Below are 18,724 nucleotides of genomic sequence, written 5' to 3'. Positions count from 1 at the left end.
AGAGCTAAGGGAGAGGGAGTGATGGAAGCCCTGGGAACTGGAGGATTCTGTGAGCATCTCCCAACACTAAGTCTACTGTATCCTTCCCCTCCCTGCTGGGGCAGGTGGGGCTGTCTCTCAGAGCTCTCTGCTCTGGGGACGTCAGGAGACAGCCATTAGCTGATAGTCTCCATCTAACTGCCCCTAACTGCCCCATTTTTACAGAGGCAGCACTGGGATATAGTAAATACCCAAGGTCTCAAGTGAGCAGACCTTGTCCCTCAGCCTGGCATATGCCTCTGTGTCCATAGAGGGACAAGGGACCCAAATCTAAGTATGGGAAGCTCTATTCAAGTGCTGGCTCAAGAGGCCCCTATGAAGACAGAGGCAGTGCCCTCCCAGAAGCAGACATATACTGCCCATCCCCCACATTCCTGGAAACAATCCCAGGCTTCACCAGTGCAGGCTTGGGGTCAAGGCTCTGAGCCCAGTTACTCTGTAAAGCACAGGCCCAGTCCAGCCTCCAGGACTCACAGTTGACCTTGACCTCCTAGGTGGCCCAAAAGGCAAGACTCACCAGTCCTCTCCTGAGACCCTCTTCCAACACCATGGAAGAGAGTTCCATGGAGGCCCTGAAGGAGGACACACTCTCGTGGGAGACTCACCAGCTTCTGGAAGAGGTGGCCCATGGTGACCTGACTGTCCCACTGCTGCACCTTGGGGCAGAGGTTATCATAGAACTCCTTGTGGATCTCATAGATGTCTTGGATCTTGTAGAAGATGGTCTCAATCTGCTGGATGGTGAGCACAGGCTGGGAGGTGGTAGCTGTGGCCTTCAGGGGTTTCATGGGCTGGGAGAGGAAGAGGAAGGAAAAGTAGAGGTGGGGGGTGAATAAACCAGAGTGTTGGCAGGCCCCAACAGATTGTGACACTGATTAGCACTTTATGACATCCAAGTCCTGCCTAGACAAGGCCACCGAAGGCAGGGCACCCAAAACGTGGTTTCTATCTCAGAGCTGCTGTCACAGGCCCCAACGTGCCGCACACAAGGAGAGGGAACCTGATATCTGGACTGTGGCCCAACAGCCAGAGCCACACACTTCCTGCCCCTACCTGAGCTCACAGCAACTGGCCCACACCTATATAAGTCCACTGGTCAGTTTAGCAGGAGCCATGCTTCTCTCCCACAATGGTCCCAGGTCCTGAGTCATAAGCTTCCTTGTCAGACTTCAATGGAAGGGAGGAGGGTGGCCTGGGAACCGAACTACTTAGTTACTTCCTTCTAAGAAGGAAAGAAGGACTCAGGGTAGAATCTTGAAAGACTCAAAACCAGCTCAGATTCCCTGATTATTTCAGGTTCCTGGCACTGGATACAGGGAAAGGAGCAGGCATATACATGCTACTTTTCCACTTTCCACACCTGTGGCACACATTGCTAAGCAACTGTGATGCTCTTTCCCACTGAGCGTGTTTGTGGTCCCACACTCTTTCTCCTGCCTGAGTTGACCTGAAAATGAAACCCATTTGTCATCCCTGCCACACCAAGATGCACCAGGATCTACAAGCAAAGAAGGGCAGCAATAGACGGTAACTTAGGACCCACCCCCACCCAGCATGGCCTGGGAAAAAATGGCACTTGGATACACTCTCTTCAGTGAGGTCCTCCACATTTTCTAAATCACCTATAATGAAGCTGGGGTGGTAGTGCACCCCTGTAGTCCAGCTACTCAGGAGGCTGAGGCAAGAGCCTCACTTGAACCAAGGAATTCAAGACCAGTCCAGGCAACATAGTAAGACACCCCCCCAATCGCAAATAAATGAATAAACAAACAAATAAATGTAAATAATGAATTAATCACTTCCAATGAGTAAATATTAATTTTGTAATCAGAAAAATACTCAAGATGCCCAGTCTGTGCCACAACCCAGGCTGCAGGAACAGGGTCTGAAAACCTTCTACATGGAGACAACCTGGAAGAGAAAGGCCTGAGTCAGATACAACTGATGTTCTTTCATCTGAAGGCAGTATGGAAAGGGGTCTTTGACTTAGTCTAGGCCTCTCTGCAGACCCAAGAACACTGGGGAGAAGCTAGGGCTCAGGTTTGGGTTCACTAGAGCTGTCCCACACTGTCTCACAAGGGAAGATAGTGAGCTGTCTGTCTGACAAGAGAAGCATTCTAGCAGAGAATGGGCAACTCACTTGCTGAAAGCACTGGACTGGTGGGAACACCTATGTGGGAGGAGACCAAGGCTATATTTGACTCCGTTTAAGCTGGAGCCAGCCATAGCAGCCAGAGTCCCAGCCAAGCTTCAGCTGGTCCTCCCTCTGATGGGGCCGAGCCTAAGTCTGTCCTCAAGAGGAAGTCTCCTGTATGCAAATATCCAGACAAAGCTCAGACTTCTGTCCTCTTCAGTCCCCAAGCTCTATAAAGTCCAGATACAATGATGAAGGCAGGGAAAAGCAGACCCTCAGTGTCCAGTCCTTGCTAGGAAATAGGACAGGGTTCAACTTAGGGCGGGCCAAGTAGAGTGGGCTTGAGTCCCAACTCTGCTACTTAATAGTTATAGGCAGGTCACTCACGTTTGGGCTTAGCATCACCAGCAGCCTCATTCATAAGACAAGGATAGTATTACCTTTTCAGAAGAACTGACGGAAGATCAAAAGCCGTATTTTACTAAAGTATCTAGTATGTGCCTGGCACATGGAAGACAACCAGTATTACTTTGCAAATAATGTACCAAGCACCCAATATGAGGCCAGTCCCGGGATACTAAGTGGTTTTCAATACACACACACACACACACACACACACACACACACACACACGTGATCCCTATTCCCACGGTGCTTCCTAATTAGTAGAGGAGGGAAAACAGGAAGATAATCAAATATCTAATTACACACAGCAATGAAGGAAATAAGTACAATGAAGGAAACAAGGAGAGGACCTCCTGAGATTGGGTGGTGAAGGACAGCTTCTCCAAGCAAGGGACATTGACCCTGAGATGGAGTCACGGGGGCCTTAGAGAATTGGCACTCCAGGCAAAGTTCCTTGCACACTGTTCCAGAGACAGGAATAGGCTTGGTGTGCAACAGGAGTTGAAGAGGTAGGTGAGTGGGGGGTGGGAGGGGAGGAGAGGGACTGAGAAGGGCTGGATAGATCATTGGGGAGGGGTCACACAGAGGAAAGAGTATGACTTTGACCATGCAATTGATCACGTAATGACCCAGCTTTCCCTGGAGGGCTTTAGGCAGGGAAGTGATGGAGGTCCAATATTCAGGAGATTATTTTTATGATCCTTGATCCCTTGCTCTTGAGAATTTAATAATCTATTCAAGTAAAATGGTCCAATGTTAATGATAAAACAACTTGGTGGACAATATGAGATACGACAGCTACCCAACTCAGGCTAGAAATGGTTTCAAGATTGCTCTAGAGCAGTCCAGGAAGCTTCTCAGAGAAGGTAGAGGGAACGAGGTCTTGGGGACTGGGAAGATCTCAGTAGGTGGGGGGTTGGGTATACCTACAGTCAGGGAAGCAGCAGGAACCACCAGGAGAAAGCACATACTACTCTCCCATGCCCAGGTGGAAGAAGGCAGAGGTAGCCCTCAGGTATGATACAGTTTATCATTTTCACCTCTATGAAGGATCCAAAGGTGGGGCCCAAGTTGTCACAGTCCCAGTGCCACTCATCCTTGTCCCTGTCTTGGTGCAATCCTCAATGTAGAGGGAATAAAGGAAAGAGGACAAAGGAGGAAGGAGGAAGGGACAGTCCTGGGAACACAAAGAGGATAGGATTTCTCAGAAGCTGCTGGAGAAGCAGGCGCTCATCTGCCACCTACACAGACAGCCCAACAGCTCTGCTTCCTCCTGAACTTCCCACTCTGCACGAAAGGGGAAGAAAAGGATGCTCAGCAGTGGCCAGTCACATGGAAGGCCTGCACTGTGGGCATGAGACATTCTCACACAAGATTGGGGACCCTTCCTCTTACCCCTGATGACCTGTGGGGGGAGGGGAAGGGCTGTCCTGTCCCTAAAGCAGTGTGGTTTTTTGAGGCAGGGTCCTAGCACTATGTAGACCAGGCTGGCCTTGAACTCACAATCCTCCTGCCTCCATCTCCCATCATGCCCAGCTCCTCACTGAGCCTTGAGCCTGCACTGTAAGCCAGAGATACCCTTCCAGTTATCCTCCCTCCTCCCAGCACCTGTGGCACAGGCCAGGGGCAGGACCCTGGTTCACCATCTTATGGAGAGAATTCTTAGAGAGAACCCTGAGGGGACCTCAACCCTGGCTCTTAGTGCCCAGCCTGAGTGCTTCTCAAAAAGACAGGGCCTGTCTCTGACTTTACAGAGCTATGTCTGCTTTATCCCCCAGAAAGTAGCCTTTCGAAATAGTGGAAAGCAATCTGCCCACTTCCTCCACCTCCTACCCCAGAAGGCCTGGTGCCTTGCCAGCACATTTGCTAACCTATCACCTTGCTCACTGCTCACAGGAGCCCAGGGAGGAGGTGTGTTAACCTATTTTATAGATAAGGAAGCTGAGATGCAGGGGGACTATGAACTCCAGAGCAAACTAACAGAATGGGAGTCTCAGAGAGGAGAACTACCTCGGCAATCATGGCCCAGAAGTGATATGTGCAGTAAGCAACAGCCCCATACGCCAAGGTTCCTGCCCAGGCAATATGCAGAACCTAAGCCACTGTCCATGGTCTGGGAGATACAGAATCATAATGCGTTCAGTTTTCTTTTTCTTCTTTCATACCGTACCCCAACCTCCCTTGTAATAGTAACCCACCAGGACCCAGGAGGGTTCCAGAAGATTACCAAATCAGACCCCGGTCTGCATCCCTGGGCCCCCAACAGAGGCTCCTGTGTGGTGCCCCAGTCTGCCTGTGTGTGTACAGTTTAGGAATATACGCCCAGTCCTTTGCATATCAGGAAGTCTTGAGGGGAAAACTTCGCACTGCCATGTACTTTCACATTTCCATACTGATTCCTTGGGTAATAAGGGGAGCTGTGGGGACAGGGTAGGAACAAGGGTAAGGGCCCAAGGGGACAGTTTCTCCTCTGGGCCAGACCACCCAGGAGAGACAAGAGTTTAGCTCCTGGCTCTCAGAGAGGGGAGGCCTCCCAGCTAGGGAGGAGGAGGGGCCTGATTCCTTATCTCTGAGGTTTATCCTCCAAGCCTGGGGCTCTGGAGGGCCCTGTGGCTCCTTCCTGAGCCCTCTAGCTTCAAACAGAGGCCAGGGTGAACAAGTTGGGGGGTGGGGCAGCTTCCCAGTTGTGCCTTTGAGGCTGAGAAAAGCAGGGCAGGGAGGAGTTATTATCTGCCCAATGAGGAGGCTTAATGAAGGCAGGGTGGAGTCTAAGACCGCAAGACAGCTCTGATGAGGACAGCCCCTCCCCCCTCATGCAGGGAAAGGGTGTGTTCACAGGAACAAAGAAGTCTTAACCTGTCTTCTCAACCATCGATGGAGAAAGTATAACAGTGTCATGGAACATTTAGGCTCTGTTCTAAGAGACTTACATATAAAATTCACTTAATCCTTGCAACACTCCCATGAGGAAAGTGCTATTTGTGTACCCAGTTTGCAGATGGAAAAAATGAGGTAGAAAGTCTCCTTCACTTGCTGAAGGTTGAGAGCTAGTAAGTGGTCAAGTGGGGATTCAAAGCCAACCAGGTAGGTTTCGTTCAGATGTGCATTCTGCTAGTAATGACAACTGTCCCCCTTTTTTGGGGGTACAGTAACCCCCAGTTCATAAGGTATACTTCACTTACATCTAAGTGGCAGTCTGCCTGCCTTCTTCCTTCAGCCAATACTTGTACCAAGCACTGCACTAGGTACCAAGGGATCACCAGTGCGTTTTATTTTTTATTTATTTATTTTGCAGTCCTGGGGACAGAACTCAGTCACCTGCTATTCTCAACCCAGGAAGGGAGAGAGAGAGAAAGCCAGGTTATGGCCATCATCACTCCTCATCCGCAACTTCAGTCACCTGTGCTCATTCAACAGTCTGGATTGTTTCCATTTCTCCTTTTTCGTGCTTTTTTTTTATACAGTACGGGGGCCTTAAGCCATTCACCCAGTCCTCAGTCCTAATTATTGTTAATCTCTTTCTGTGCCTAATTTATAATATGCTCATAGGGAAAAAACATATCTAGGATTCTGTACTGTTCAGGGTTTCAGACATCCACTGGGAGTCTTGGAACGTATCTTCCACAAATAAGGGGGGAACGAGTGTATTTTCATCTTCAGACAAGGAAACTGAGACAAGGAGCTAGCTTGCCTTTTCTCTGTGTTGCCCAGGCTGGCCTCAAACACTCAATCCTCTTGCCTCAGCCTCCCATGCTGGGATTACAGGCATGAACCACTACTCTGGAAGGCAATGGTTTTTAAACCCACAACACATGTAAGAAATAACGTGTCCTGTACAGACATACATATCCATACACAGATACATACACACATCAAGCCAAAAGTCTCCTAAAATAGTACTTAATCCTTACTGTGTGTGATGCACAACAGTGTTTTCTTTTTCATTTGTTTAAAAATGCTAGCTCAACTCACGACACTTTCACAACTCACTGAGGAGGCAATATACACAGTCTGAAAAACAGTGTAACACGCCTACTATTGATGGCATTGTAAAAGTCCTGCCCTAGTCCTGGCTCCAGACCAGACTCCCTTACCTGCCACACTGCCCTTCACTTGAAAAAAAAAAAAATTACTGTGCATAGGAAGCATGGCTCAAGTAGTAGGGTAACTGCTTTACAAGCACGAAGCCTTGAGTTCAAATTCCATCACATCAAAAAAGAAAACAAAACATTGCCATGCATACCAATAAACTCCCTGAGATCCTAACACAAACATCCCAGTGCACTGCAAAGCATCTTCACATTTTGATAGTCGTCCCTTGGGTAATTAATGTCAAGTTCATCCCCTAGGATACTTCACGGCAAGATCATAAATGCATAACTTGTTGGCAAGAATGAGTTTTCCTGCCCTTGTCCTGATGTATCTTATGCCTCAGAGTGCAAAACACCCAGAAGAAGAAACACTTCTCCATGCCACAATCATTCTGCAAAACATCCAGATGCATCTAATAAGCACTTTCTTCAAAGGCAAAACAACTTTACATCTGTGTAGTACTTGCGTCTTTGGGAAACGTTTTAATAGTCCCCACTCAATCTGATTCTCAAACAATGCCGCCATCTTTACTGAGGGCTCAGGTTGTTCCAATGCCTCAGAACTATGACACTTCTTGAAACAGCAGACACTTTCCACCTCCCATTTCTTGGCACAGGACCTTCGGGGTGGTGGTAACAGTCTATTTGTCCAGAGAGAAGGAAGGACTTAGACAAGGAGGTCTCAATTTGGTTGACTGGTTGAAAACACCCAGAGCACAATGTAGAGAAGACAGCAAGGTGCCTACTTGGACAGAGCAATGCCATGCCATGGGCACGGGCAAGGATGACAGAATGTTTCCCCTCCCTAACCGGTGCATGTTCTCCTGCCTTTCCCAGAGGAGGATAATACAGAGCCGGAGCTGAGAGGCACAGGTGGCCCAATGGCCAGTTGTCAGCAGAGCAGTACGAGTCTCCATCTGAGATTAGGACATATATAGGGCCCCTTCCTCTCCAACTCCAAAAACAGTTGCACAGTGTGACACTGCCTGATAGGGAACCCAAAAGCCCCAAAGCAAATACTCACCAGCAACAGGGCTTCCAGCTGATTGATGTAGATCTCTTCACTAGCCAGGAAGCCGGACAGAACCAACTTCCTCATCTCCAGGCCCTTCCCTGCCTCCACCTGCAGGAAAACAAACCAAAAACCAGCAGCTCATGAGAATGGGGCCCAAATCCTAAGAGGCCTGCTTCCTTGTCTTTATTCTATCTTTTAACTAACACTTTCAAAGCGGATAAAAGCCAGATATTATTACAGGAAAGATGGAAAACACAAAAACTATAAAAGAAAAAGAAATCACCCACATTCCTGTTACCATTTTGCTTTCTCTCCCATCCTTTTTTCCATATTACCTTACCTGATATCCATCCATCCATCCATCTATCTTTATAATGGTGAGCAGAATAACTAAGGCCCGGCCTCATATCTGATGAACAGTTTAACAGGGAAGTGGGAGGTAAAGCGCTTATGAAGGAAAATCAGTCAAGACTGAGGTAGGGCATGGTCACATGGACAGCACAGCAAGGGTCATAATCTAAATCTGGGGGACAGATGCAGCCCCCAGAGGAAGTGGTGTATAAACTGACAGAAACTGACGGGATGGATGTGGGTGTGGAAGCCCCAGGCTTGTGTTCTTGTGGCCATTTGTGACAAGATCATCCTGTCCCTAGAGAACAATCTCACAGCAGAAGGTGTCAGCTACGGTCCTACTTGCATGGGCTTGCCTTGTATCCCCTTGGCATTTCCTCATGGTGTGAGGCACAGACGACACCGTCCCCCCAGAATTCCTGTTCTTCTGTGCTGGATCGTGCCCTGCTTAGCTATGAATGCCCACCAACCAGTACAGCGCCTAGCACAAGAGAAAGCACCCCAAAATTTTCTTGAGTGAAAAAAATGTGGAACTCATCACATAGGAGCCTCAAGAATCATTCTTGGCCTCTCCTCCATCTCTCTCCCTTCTTTCTGCCAATTTGGAAGCTTTCTTGCTGATCTCTTCTATCAATTCTTCCCTTAGGTTCCACCCCTCCTATCCACCCTCCCTCCTATCCACCCACTGCAGCTAGACCAGTCTCCCGGGTATGGCATCTTATACCTGATACTTGTTCAAGGACTTAATAAGAATACTGCAAAATTGGATTGGGTGATTTGTTCATTGACCTATCAATGAACAAATATTTACTGAATGCTCACCAGGCCTGATAGGTACAATGGGAAAAAAGTAGACAACAGTCCCTGCTTTCATGTGATTTATAATCTAGTAGGAGAGAAAGACATCAGGACCTCAAACTGATATGGCTGCAGCACTGAACACCTCCAGTGGTCCCAGTACCCTCCCTGCCCTTCCAATCTCCTGCATGGCCAAGCAATCACCTTCCCAACATGCCAGGGGTATCCACCTGGCCTCTGAACTTTGGTTCTTGCTACTGCTGCTGCCTCATATACCCTCCCACCCTGGCTCAGCTCTTGACCAAATGCCTCCTCTCCTTAAAGGCACAGCTTAAGTCTCACCTTCTCCTCAAGTCTCTCTGGGCCACTGGAGCCTGAAGAGGCACCCTCATACCTGATGTTTTACTGCCCAGTGACTTGGTGAGACCCTTACAACACGTGTCACACCCTTCTTCTGGGGCTTGACAGTCCTTTGCAAACTCACATTTAGCTCCAAGAAACACCCTACTAAAGTGGAAATTACAATTACCCATTATATACAAATGGAAACAGGTAAGACTTAAAAAGAGGTAAGAAATGGCCCCAGGTCACATGGCCAGAATGTGGCAGAGCTGGAATTCTACCCCAAGTCCTCCAGTACCAAATTCTGCACTTCTACCACTGATGATTTCCCCACTCTCTCATTCCTTTTTCAAGCCTTGGACAATCTTTTGTCTCATGCACATTGCTTCTGGGCATTGAACGCACACCCTTAATGGGAGGTAGGAGAGTGTATGAAGTGTCAGAAATTTTAGAACTGGGTGCTGATGGCTCGTGCCTGTAATCCTAGCTGCTCAGGAGGCAGAAATCAGTAGGATCATGGTTCAAAGCCAGCCCGGGGAAAATGGTTCATGAGACCCTAGCTCAAAAATACCCAACACAAAAAGGGGCTGTCAGAGTGGCCTAAGTGGTAGAGCACCTGCCTAGCTCCTGAGTTCAAACCCCAGCACTACCGAAAAAAAAGAAAGAGAACTCTTTCAGCCCCAGCTGGACCACCTGACCCAGGGTGTTCCCTAAGCCACACTCTTCCCACCTTTTTCTCAGGTGAGGGACTTAAGTCTTTGTCTCCCTTCACCAATCCAACTGGTAGAGCTGTCTGGAGACTGCTACCCCAAAGTCTCTGAAATGTTATCTTGTCCCTGGAGTAGAGGGAACAATGAGGTATTCACATCCTGATCCCTAAAACCTGTGATTAGGTCACCATAAATAATAAAAGGGACTTAGTAGATATGATTAGATTTGACATGGGAGATTCCTAGATTACCCAGGTGGGCCCTATGTAGTTGGAAGAAGTCCTTTAAGAGTGAGGCAGGATAGTCAGGGTCAGGGTCAGAGAAAAGGCAATGTGACAATGGAGGTGGGTGTGCTATACTGCTGGCTTTGAAGACAGAGGATGAGACCAAGAGACAAGGAATACAGGAGGGCTTTAGAAGCTAGAGAAGGCAAGGCAAGGGATTCACTCCCTTAGAGCTTCCAGAAGCAATGTAACTGTGCTAGGCCTTTAAAGAATTCTGCACAAGAAACTAAACTAAGTTAGTGGTAATTTGTTTCAGCAGCTTCAGGAAGCCAATACTGACTCCCAAACTTTACAGAAAAGTTTCACAAATACCAGGAACTGTGCTAAACTGGCTGGACTCTCACAATCCAGTAGGTGTTGCCATCTTCCCCCTGAGGTACACAGAGTGCAAACTGCCAGCTGCTTGGAGATGAACAGCATCTAGTCCAGAGCACACTCAGGTACAAGATCCTCTCGAACAGAGCCTGGCACATTGAGGTCAGACCCACTGTGGGTCTGCTATTTCCTAAACCTGACAAGACGCTTGCCCCCCATGCTGGGGGCTACTGCTTCCCTGCTGTATCCCACTCCTCACTTATTCCCTGCCAAATGAAGATTTAACCGAAGGCTTGGCAAGCACCCTCTAGGGAGGTCACTTGGGGAACACTGTGAGCCTAACAGCAGAACTGCTTGAACTAGGACCCAGGGGAGAAACTGGTGATTTGATGCCAAAGAAGCCTTAATCCAGCATGGCACTAGCAAAACTCCTCAGACCCTGTGATAACTGATCTCAGCAAGCCCTTTCCACAAAACCCCCACCTCAAACTCCAATCCTGAAGACTCATTTTGAGACACATCCTCAAAAGGCAATAAACAGTCACCCCCACCTCAGAGTCCCCACTCTGGCTACATTCACTCTGTAGTTTTGGCTGAGATGGGGTGAAGTTGGACAGTCTAATGATATGAAAATGAACTCTGCACACTTTGCTAACATTGTACTAACTGTGGTTCGGTTACCACCCGAGACTTCCATCTTTTTTTACCCCCTTTCCCAGATCTCACATGTTTGTTTCAGAACTACGTGAACATTCACAGCAATTTCTGCAGTCCTTGTGGGGCTATTCTGGTCTTATAAAACACCAGGGCTCTCAACGTTCATTCATTCCTTCACTGCATGCCAAGTGCTAGGACACATAACTGTCCCAGCAAGATCTCCAGGTGTCCCTATGTCCAGAATCTGCTGGCAATTTCTCTCAAGCAGTCAAGGCCCCCACAACCTCTGCCATGCTGCAGGCCAGTCCCCAGCGGAGGACAGCTGCCTCCAGGTGGCACTGTACTCTCCCTCTCCAAACAGAGTGTACAAGACATAGCCCTGGTGGGCTCATTCACCCCTGGCATCTTCTGCAATCAGCTAGGCTGACAGCTTGACAGCTTGAGACCCCAAATCAAAGACATCAGGTCATTATAGCAGCATCTAAAGATAAACCTTGGCTAGCCCTGGGCTGGGCTTCTGCAGAGCTTAGGAGCTAAACAAAGCCTCCAAAGGTTTGGTTCTAGGCCAACCCAAGAAACAATCTCTCCAGGGGCCTTGATTTCTTCCAAGACAGCAATGAGGACTGAAGGGCTGACTCTCTGGCTGTCCTTCAAAGCCATAGGCCAAGCAGCAAGAGTTCAAGACTCTGTAGGCAGCAAAATTCAGCCTGTGAGCCACACCAGTGTGCAAGGAGCACCAGCGGAATCTGCTCAGGGTAGATACCACTGGGCTGGGGGTTGTGCTCATGCCCGGGGGCTTCTGTCCAAGTCAAGCTTCAGCTGCAGGACAGCTGGCCCTGCTCTGAGCTGAGAGTGCAGGGACATGCAGATTCTCTCCTCTCCCCAGCCCGAATGCTCCCAATGCTGGGGGGCTACTGCTCCCCTGCTGCACTGGGAAGGCCTCTCAGTTACTTCCTCAGCAACATGCAAAGCAGAAAGGATAGGGGCCAGAGGAAGAAGACCAAATTCTAGCTGCTCCCCTCTCCTGAATCGTGGATCCCCATATTCCAGGCTCCTTGCTGTTGTCTAAAAGCTTTAGGCAGATCCAGTGGGGTTCAGGCAGAGTTTTGGAGCCTCGGTTGTTCATATGCCACCTTTCCAATGTTGCCATACTCACATACCAGAGTACCATTCTTTACAACTGATTTTTTTTTTTTAGACAATTCTCCATATGCAACTCAGGCTAACCTCAATTGCTCTGTAACCCAGGCTGGCCTCGAACTCACAATCCTGCTGCCTCAGCCTTTTAACTGTAGGTGGTAGGAGTACAGGCATGTACCATCACACCTGGCCAACAGACTTTTTAAAAGTAGTTTTATCCTAGGCCTTATATCAAATCTTAAGAAAGATGTGCAAGTCATATTTTTCTAATATACATTAAAATATATGCTTAACTATTTATTAAAGTAAAAAAAAAATCCAGATGCCAGCCTAAGAATCTCTCAAATCACCACATATGTGGCCCACACTCCAGGGAACACCCACTGGGTGACACAGACAGAGTCATGGGAGGCAGGAGAGACCTGGGCAGGTAAAACAGAACTACAGGCATTTCAGAGAATCCATTAAAACTTGGCACAGAATAACACCTGAAGGGTTAGCTGGAATACAAAAGGGCTTTTATTCCTGACAAAAGAGTTCCTCGAGATAGCAGCTTCTACAAGGCCCCGCCTGTGAGCCCTACCTACCTTTAAATAGAACTGCATGACACTTATACAAAGTGTACACCATTTTACAGATGGGAGGTGATGTTGCCATCAGTATCTGTACTGTGACTGGACAGATCAGTCTCAGATTTCAAAGGGAAGTCTGAGTTGAGAGACCCAGCAAACTCCAACAGCAGCTCTGGAGAAAAGCACCGCCAGCTTTGCGTCTGTCCCCCAGGAAGACACAGCATCTCGGAAATTACTCTGAAAGCAGGACTGATTTATAGGAATGGCATTTGGGCACATGCCCACTAGGAAGAGGGTGGTTCACTTGGCCTGCACTTCAGGCAACACAACTGCTGTTTAAGGTAAGTACCCCTGAAGCAAAGTAATAGCAAAGAGCAAACTGCTTTGGATTCCTACCAGCTGCCAAGGAGGAGTGCGCCAAGATGGTCTGCAGCCCAGGGCAGGAGTGCACCATCCAGAAAGGCCCCTTGGCCATGTATGTGTGCACACACTGGCACACGTGCACATGCACATATCCAGCCTAGCTCTGACTGAAGAAGAAGTGGTCTCTTCTGAGTGTGGTACCCTTATATCAGAACTCTTCCCATGGCTTGACTGCTTTCTCATAATGCCTTCCTGTTCATCGTGTGCTGGTTCCCTTGCTCTGAGCTCTGAGAAAGGACCAGGCCTTGTTAACCTTGTCTCCTCCACTGTGCTGGGCAGAGCAGAGCACAACCTGACAGTGTTTGTTGACTGAATCAATGAGCTCTCTTTCCACCTCTCTACAGAGAGGCTAAGCCTGGCAGAGGAGGAGGGCAGGTGAGAGGTGTTTGTGATGAGCTGGGAGCTCCCATGCTGGAAACCCCAGGAACATCGTGGCAACAAAGAGAGCCGAAGACTCCATCCAGGCTCCATGAGAACCTGGGAGCAGAGGCAACTTTACGTGTGCTATTATGCAGCCATGGGCCACCTCCTGGGAATGCTCCTGAGAAGGAACAAGACCAAGGACTTGGTACACCCTTTGCGGGTCCCAGTGAGCCTCAATCATTTTGCAAATTCCCACTGGCATCAGCCACACACCAAGCACTGTGCAGTATTCAGTAATGAGTACACCATGGCCCTTGCCCTGGAGGGGAACAGGACATGGCTGAAGAGGTAGATGTCCAAGTCCAGGCAGAATGAAACACAGGCCAAGACCGAGGTATCAGTCAGAACCTAGAGAAAGGGTGGCCCAGGAGGCAGCACAGGAGTGGACCCCATCTGTGCTGGAGGGGACTTCTCAGAGAAGGTCCCTTAAAAACCCACAGATTCCCCATCCCACACATTGCTAAGCTCCCAGCACACTCCTGGTTCACGAACAGAATTTTCCCCATGCTGTTCCTGGTGGGGAGGCCAGTCAGATGCTAAGTGAAGAGGCCTGTGAGCCCCATGAGAGATGTGACTTACCCCCCTAAGCCAGCACCACATCCCTGAATAGGGGTGCAGTGTCAGCCTCCCATTGTAGCTCCTCTCAGCTCCCCACCTAGGCCTGCAGCCACTGCTCCACCCCAACTTACACATCAGCCACCTATCTACACTGGGTCTGCAGTCTATTTTTACCACCATTGGCTCCTCCTCAGCCACAGTGTAGTGTGATGGGGCAGGGCTGTGATCCTCATCTTATGGAGGGAAAGCTCAGAAAGAGCCTCCCATCCCAGTCCTGCTGTGCACACCATGCTCTGTAGGGCCCACACTCCTTGTTAGGCAGCCTGGTTTTGCATTGTGTATTCCCTATCACAGTCCTCACCGGCCCTCCCTTCCAGCCACAGAAGAGAGGAGCTGAGCTTAGAGCTCTCAGAGGTAGATCCAGGTGAGTGAGGAAGACCAGTATGGTGTGCCATGCCAGACTGTGGCACAGCCAGCACTTTCAGGGGAGTCGTGCCCCTCAGGAGGGCAGAGAGAAGGCAAAGGGATTGGCAAAACCACTTAGCTCCTGCTCTGCCTCCAAGAACACAGCTGCAGAACATGCCTGCAGCAGCCCGGTAGTGGGAAGGTCAATCCTGCCTATGTCCACCTTGGGAAAAGTGCCTACCTGGCTGATGCCTCCAAGTCAGCTGCTACCTCCCCCTCTTCGGCTGATTCAATTCTTTTTCTTCAAGGAATCCCTGTGACCTCTGGCTCTTGACCTTTCCCAAAGCTCTCTTGCCTCAGCCAAGATGCACCAAGTTCCCATATCTCCACTAGGAACAGGGGTAGTTCCCTTGGCCCACACTTCAAGTGCCCTGAATTCTCCAGTTGCCATGGAAATAAGGAACTACTGCCCACCGATTTCAAGTCTGCCTGGGGACAGCAGACTCACACCACTGACAGCCCACCAGGTGACTCACGTCACTGCCAGAAAGAGCCCCCAGCACAGCTGGTCGAGGGGAAAGCAGGCGGTCACTGCCCCTGAAGACAACTGGTGCAAGGCAAGCAAGGCACTGCCCCTCTCCCCCAGGAACAGCTGTTGGGCGAGCGCAGCCCTGGGATCCTCTTGGCAGCCCCTCTCACACTGATCGAAGGACCTCCGCTCGGCCATGAGACTTGTGCACACATCAGCCATCGCTGCCCGCACACGACTTTGGCGGCAGTCAGAGCGCTGCCAGCCCTGCCCCCTCCCCGACAAGCATCCAGGGCGTGTCACATTCCCACCTTCACAGTCACCAAGAAGGGGGACCCTGAGCCGGGGCTGGTCGGGGTTCCCAGTTCACACTCCTCCAGGAGAAACACATCTTCATCCTCCAGAACCTTGTCCAAAAAGCCTATTGCCTCCTCTTCCTCTTCCATGGCAGCCGGAGCGCGGGGAGAGCAAACAGGAAGCAGGGTCCACGCAGCAGCGACAGCGGCAGCCGCCGTGCGCCGCCGGGAGGCAGCGGGCGGGCGGGCGGGCGGACCGGGAAGCGCGCAGGGCAGGCCTACACCAGCATGCTGGCCTCCCCGGAGTCAGTCCTGGCACCTGGCCACCGGCTCCCGATGAAAGGCTCCATTATGAACCCTTTCCTGCCGCCGCTTCCCAGCCCCACTGCGCGCGGGGCTGCGGGCCCGCCTCCCGCGCGTCTCCACCCAGCGAAAGGGGAAGCGGGGCCTCCGGGAAGCCCCAGCCGGCCCGGGGAGCTCGGCCGCCTCTGCCAGAGCTGACACCCGCACCAAGGCGGTGCGCGTGGCGCCGCAGCCAGCGCCCTCCGCGGCCCTCGGCCGGCGCGCGCACGGGGCGGGCGCAGCAGGGCCCGGCCGCCCCTCCGGCCTGGCGCTCGGCTCGCCCCGGCCGCCCCGCTCGGTCCCGGCGCCCTGCCGCCGCGTCTCCGGCCCCACAGAGCCCGCCCTTTCTGGACTGGGAGGCCCGCGTTTGCTGTGATACACAGGAAATGCACGTCTTGACTTGCGAGGTGGAGCCGTTCGTTCCCTCTGTAGTCACCGGGCGGGCGGGCGGGCGGGCGAGGGCTACGGAGCGGAGGAGGGAGGGAGGAGGCCGCAGGCGGGCCGGCCGGGCGCGCGGGGGGAGGTCTGCTTCCCAGAGACAGCCGTATTTACAACTTCTCGCCGGAGCCCTTCCCGCGGGCAAGGGGGAGCAGGAGAGCAGCTTCTCTGCAAAGCTGACCTCCCCCCACCCCTCCCCGGGATCCTCACCAGCTGGAGTCCCCTTCCCACCTCGGCCTCAAGCTCCAGCACCGTTGCAGAGGGGAAGGTGGGGGGAGATGGTGGCGAGAAACCACAGTTGCCATCACTGCCACGGTTGGGTGACAAGACCTTGTTAAAGAGGAGCCTGGCTTTGACATGTCTCACTCATAACAAGAGCACAGGTGCCAGCCAGGGTCCTAAGCACGTGCCACTGCCAGGCACCAAGGACCACCCAGGTGCACCATCGTGCAGAGTACTCCAAATGCCACCTCCTTGGAGCAGTTTTCCTTCAATAGGTGCTTCCCCAAAAGAGTCAGCCCTACACTGGCCAGGGCACACAACCAAGGACATAATCACCTGCCTACCCAGTTCCCTCAGCTTCTTCAAATGTTCCAGAAACTAGGGATGGGTGTGTAGAGTTCAACCATTAGTGTTCAATCTCCAGTACCGCAAAAAAAGATTTCATCTAGAAAAACATTCCAGAAACTAAATTCATCCAGACGAAGTGCCCATCTTGGGTCTCCTGGCCCTGAGATGCACACTCTCCACTCATGAGGGAGGAAATCTAGGGCCAACTCCAAACTCTCTTTCCCAACACAGAATCCAGAGCATGGGTGACAAATGCCAGCATGCCAGCCCCTCAAGGGTGCCAGTAAGACAAGCAGCAAAGGAGCCAGGTAAAAGCCTGGGTAAGCCAAGGACCCACCATGGGCAGCCTGCTGATGGCCAACAAAGCAGGTTCAGGGCCTCCTGATTGATCTCGGCCCAGTCAAGAGAAACACAAAATCTGAATTTTTACATGAAATATCCTGATTTTTAAATAATTTCATTTTTAAAGAACTTGCGGTCTAAATGAACCACATCTGTGCTCTGAGTCAGGTCCAAGGACTACAGAACTGCCTTAATTCCTACAAATGGTTGTTTTTCTTTTCTTTCTTTCCATCTCTCCTCTTCCCTTTCCTCCTTTTTTTTGTCAGTAGTGGGGTTAGGACTCAGGGCCTTGGTTTCACTTGAACCACACCTCCAGTCCTAAACTGGTTATTTCTTTGAGGGAAGTGGAGGAGTTTGAGAGGGGGGGAATCCAAGTGTCTGCTCTGTCCCATCTCCTCATTGGACAGACTTGGCATCTTGGAATCAACATCACCTTCACACACTACTAACCTGCCATTCATCTTTGAGACCTTAGAACAGATGCCAGCAACCAGGTGGCACAGCGTTTAAGGCTATCCCTCAGCACCTTGCGTGCCTCATGACCAGTCTCTCACACATAGCACATTCTCTGACATGTGACAACTATATGGCCACAGGATAAAGAATCAAACTGTTGAGGCCATTTGCAAAGAAAGGTCAACTATACATCATCCTGGATCTACATGAAGCCATGTCCTCTCTGCTCTGCTGGTCAACTTATCTGAGAATAGGACCTCTGCTGAGATTCCAAGTTGGGGGAAGGTAGAGGAGGAGGGGGAATGAACAGGAAAGAAATTCTGTGGAAGCTCTAAGCTGTAGGTGGGGCTGGAGGACACAGGCTCCATCCTGTTACCAAGGCTGACATATAGACTTCATATGTGAGTTGGGCTCTCTGGGGCTCCAGGACTGACAGGCCCTGGTAAGGGAACTGTCCCACCAGGCTTCAGCAGAGGCACACCCTACCCTTCTCCATCTAGTCCCTGGTTTTTCCCTGTCCCTGCCCTGGCTGAGTTATAAATAGCCAGGACACATCTGAAGGGCCCTTTCAGCCACAATTCCTCATTTGGTTTGGGCGGGTGAAACTGTTCTCGGGGCTTGGGAACGACCAGGCCTGGCATTCCACAGGGCACAAGCGTGCCAGCTCAGGGCCCTGTGCCACAGGTTCTTCTGTCTCCCACCCTGCAGGCTCCAAGTATACGCATGAGCTGCCCACATGGATCAGACAAGCAGGCAGCATGGGAGAAAGAAGGGCTAAAACCCCAAGGGCCTCTCTATGTCCCTTCCCCACCCAAGAGAACAGAAGGTGCCCTTACCAGTCTTTTAGAGTGTTCTCATCTCCATTCCCCACACACCTGCGGAGGGTGTGGGGTGCGGGAGGGCAGGGAAGAGAATGAACACTCCTTCCCCAAAACCTTGACCCTCACAGAAGCTGCCAAAGCCTCTCTACCCACCCCACTCCAGTTGCTGGAAATTCCAGTACGTAACTAGAATGCCCACCCTATTGGACACCAGGCTCCACACAGAGGCCCTCAGTTCTCCCCCCGGAGGGGAAGTGACTCACAAGTC

At 50.8% G+C, this 18,724-nt stretch overlaps 1 protein-coding gene across 4 annotated transcripts in view; it reads right to left on the bottom strand.

The window, feature by feature from the left end:
* Abr (ABR activator of RhoGEF and GTPase) overlaps nucleotides 1–18,724 on the bottom strand; it is a 181,070-nt gene that overhangs the window by 62,466 nt on the left and 99,880 nt on the right. For 3 of the 4 annotated variants that reach the window (XM_020157938.2, XM_074046548.1, XM_074046547.1), the window contains exons 3-4: nucleotides 7,694–7,792; nucleotides 645–830 (exon numbers count right to left, since the gene is read on the bottom strand). In XM_020157938.2, coding sequence (XP_020013527.1) covers nucleotides 645–830; nucleotides 7,694–7,792 — 285 coding nt within the window. Of the gene's footprint in view, nucleotides 1–644; nucleotides 831–7,693; nucleotides 7,793–15,502; nucleotides 15,987–18,724 lie in introns of those variants that run through there. The other variant, XM_020157940.2, reaches the window with a different exon arrangement.

This window comes from Castor canadensis, chromosome 11, assembly GCF_047511655.1.
Source record: "Castor canadensis chromosome 11, mCasCan1.hap1v2, whole genome shotgun sequence".
NCBI classification, from domain to species: domain Eukaryota; kingdom Metazoa; phylum Chordata; class Mammalia; order Rodentia; family Castoridae; genus Castor; species Castor canadensis.
This window is presented reverse-complemented; position numbering and strand designations above follow the sequence as displayed.